The following is a 2,370-nucleotide window of genomic DNA, read 5'->3' on the forward strand; positions in this document are numbered from 1 at the left end:
CGCTAAGTTGGAGGGTTGGAGACATACTCTGGAGTCTAAAGGGTTTAAGCTGAGTAGGACTAAGACAGAGTACTTGGAGTGCAAGTTCAGTGAAGCACCTCAGGAGGCTGGCGTGGAAGTGAGGCTTGGTACCCAAGCCATCCAGAAGAAAAGTAGTTTCAAGTATCTTGGATCTATTATGCAAGGCAGCGGGGAGATTGACGATGATGTCACACATCGTATTGGGGCAGGGTGGATGAAATGGAGGCTCGCTTCCGGAGTGCTATGTGACAAAAAGGTGCCACCACAACTTAAGGGCAAGTTCTATAAAGTGGTGGTTAGACCGACTATGTTGTATGGGGCGGAGTGTTGGCCAGTTAAGATATCTCACGTTCAAAAGATGAAAGTTGCCGAGATGAGAATGTTGAGATGGATGTGTGGGCACACCAGGAGTGACAGGATTAGGAATGAGGCTATTCGGGCCAAGGTGGGAGTGGCCTCGGTGGATGACAAGATGCGGAAGCGAGACTGAGATGGTTTGGGCATGTGAAGAGGAGAGACACAGATGCCCCAGTGCGGAGGTGTGAGAGGTTGGCCATGGATGGTTTCAGAAGAGGTACGGGTAGGCCGAAGAAGTATTGGGGAGAGGTGATTAGACATGACATGGCGCAGTTACAGCTTACCGAGGACATGACCTTAGATAGGAGGGTTTGGAGGACCCAGATTTGGGTAGAAGGCTAGTAGATAGTCTCGTTATCCTTCCTTATTAGTAGTCGCATTATCGCAGTATAATTTCTTGTGCTCTGATTTCTGTTATTATCTGTTATTTCCTGTACTTTGATTATCCTATTTTATCTGTGTCGCTTTCGTTATTTGCATTTCCATATCGCTTTGAATTTCTTAGCCTTATCTGACCTCTTTTTATGCTTTTTATTGAGCCGAGGGTCTTTTGGAAACCGCCGTCCTACCTTGGTAGGAGTAAGGTCTGCGTACACTCTACCCTCCCCAGACTCCACATTGTGGGATTTCACTGGGTTGTTGTTGTTGTTGTTGTTGGTATGGACAATGTATACAGACTATTGATAAATCTGTATTTAAAGCACATTGACATGTTACCATAACCTATTTTTGCTTTGTCTTGATGAAGAATACTCCTGAAAATGGGGATCCGAATTCTGAAGGAGTTGCTACCCAAGCATTGGTGGACAAATTGGTTGATAAAAATGCGGAGCTCGTGGAAAAGGTTTCAGCTTATGATTCTCTTGTTGCTAGAATCTTAGATTATGATATCCTCTTCTGTATTGATGTTCATTAGTTTCTTATGTTAGGTGAACAAGTTATATGTGGAGCTCGAACGAAGAGGTCCCCCAATGGAGGTATCTTCATTTTTAGGCTCTGATATAATTACCAGAAGCTCTGAGGCAGCTCGTGTTGCCAATGAATCAGCCCTTGGGTCACATAAAATGCCTGGAGCTGTTCAGGAGCATGAAGTTGATTATGCTACAGAGCCAAAATCTAAGCCCAGTAAAGCAGTATTGCAGTCAGGTGAGACGCTGCAATCTCCAAAAGACGCCATCGACAAAGCTGCGAGCGATCATGAGCATGTGACTAAGATAGATAGCAGAATTGATGTAAATTCATCAGAAATCGAGTCTGATGAAATAGTGCAGATACCTTTAGACGAGAATGAAGTTCAGTCAGCAGATTTGGAGGCCGCAAATGTGGATCACGGTGAGGAGGAGGTTCCCCTCTCTAATGCACCGTTAATTGGTGCTCCGTTCCGTTTGATATCCTTTTTTGCTAGATACGTGAGTGGTGCTGATTTGGTTAATAAGAACACAACCTCAAACTGATAACTTGCTAATAGTCTGCAGCTGTAAGAAGTTAGATTTTACACAGCAAAACGGAGAAGGATAACCCCAAAGATTAAACATAGTCATGTCTCAAGTTGAATGATATGCTTATTATAGACATAGGCAAGATACTGCTCGCTTTTTTGTACCAATTATATTTTCGTAGGGGTATCAGTTGTTAAAGATGAAATTATTAATTTTGGCCTTTTCTTAAACATACCTGAAAATTTGAAGGAGACGTAAGAACAAAATTTATACTAGACAGATGAGAGTTGCAGTTGGCTAATTTAGCCAAATAGATTTTTATTTCTTTAAACTTCATCTGGATGTTTTGCACTACTTTTTTGCTTTGTATGGCTTGTGGCATACTCCTAACATAACAAACACAAGTGGGTCTGATAGGGCTGTACTGCATGGCTTAGAACTTGAAAAGAAGAACATGGCTCTGCAAAGATCTAATGTCTTTAGTGTTAATGATCTCCTATGTCTTAACATAAAGATCTCCTGCGAAATGAATCATATGACTCGGAGATTATTA

The 2,370-nt window shown here is 42.3% G+C and overlaps 1 protein-coding gene across 4 annotated transcripts in view; it reads left to right on the top strand.

Annotated features, from left to right (window-relative positions):
* The window catches only part of LOC132631175 (kinesin-like protein KIN-14O), a 22,326-nt gene extending 20,178 nt beyond the window's left edge, over window positions 1-2,148 (top strand). For 3 of the 4 annotated variants that reach the window (XM_060346770.1, XM_060346772.1, XM_060346773.1), the window contains 2 exons: window positions 1,127-1,222; window positions 1,308-2,148. In XM_060346770.1, coding sequence (XP_060202753.1) covers window positions 1,127-1,222; window positions 1,308-1,832 — 621 coding nt within the window. In that variant the 3' untranslated portion in view covers window positions 1,833-2,148. The remainder of the gene's footprint in view (window positions 1-1,126; window positions 1,223-1,307) is intronic. The other variant, XM_060346771.1, reaches the window with a different exon arrangement.
* The last annotated feature ends 222 nt before the right edge of the window (window positions 2,149-2,370 follow it).

The sequence above is a fragment of the Lycium barbarum genome, chromosome 3 (genome assembly GCF_019175385.1).
Source record: "Lycium barbarum isolate Lr01 chromosome 3, ASM1917538v2, whole genome shotgun sequence".
Taxonomy (NCBI): Eukaryota; Viridiplantae; Streptophyta; class Magnoliopsida; order Solanales; family Solanaceae; genus Lycium; species Lycium barbarum.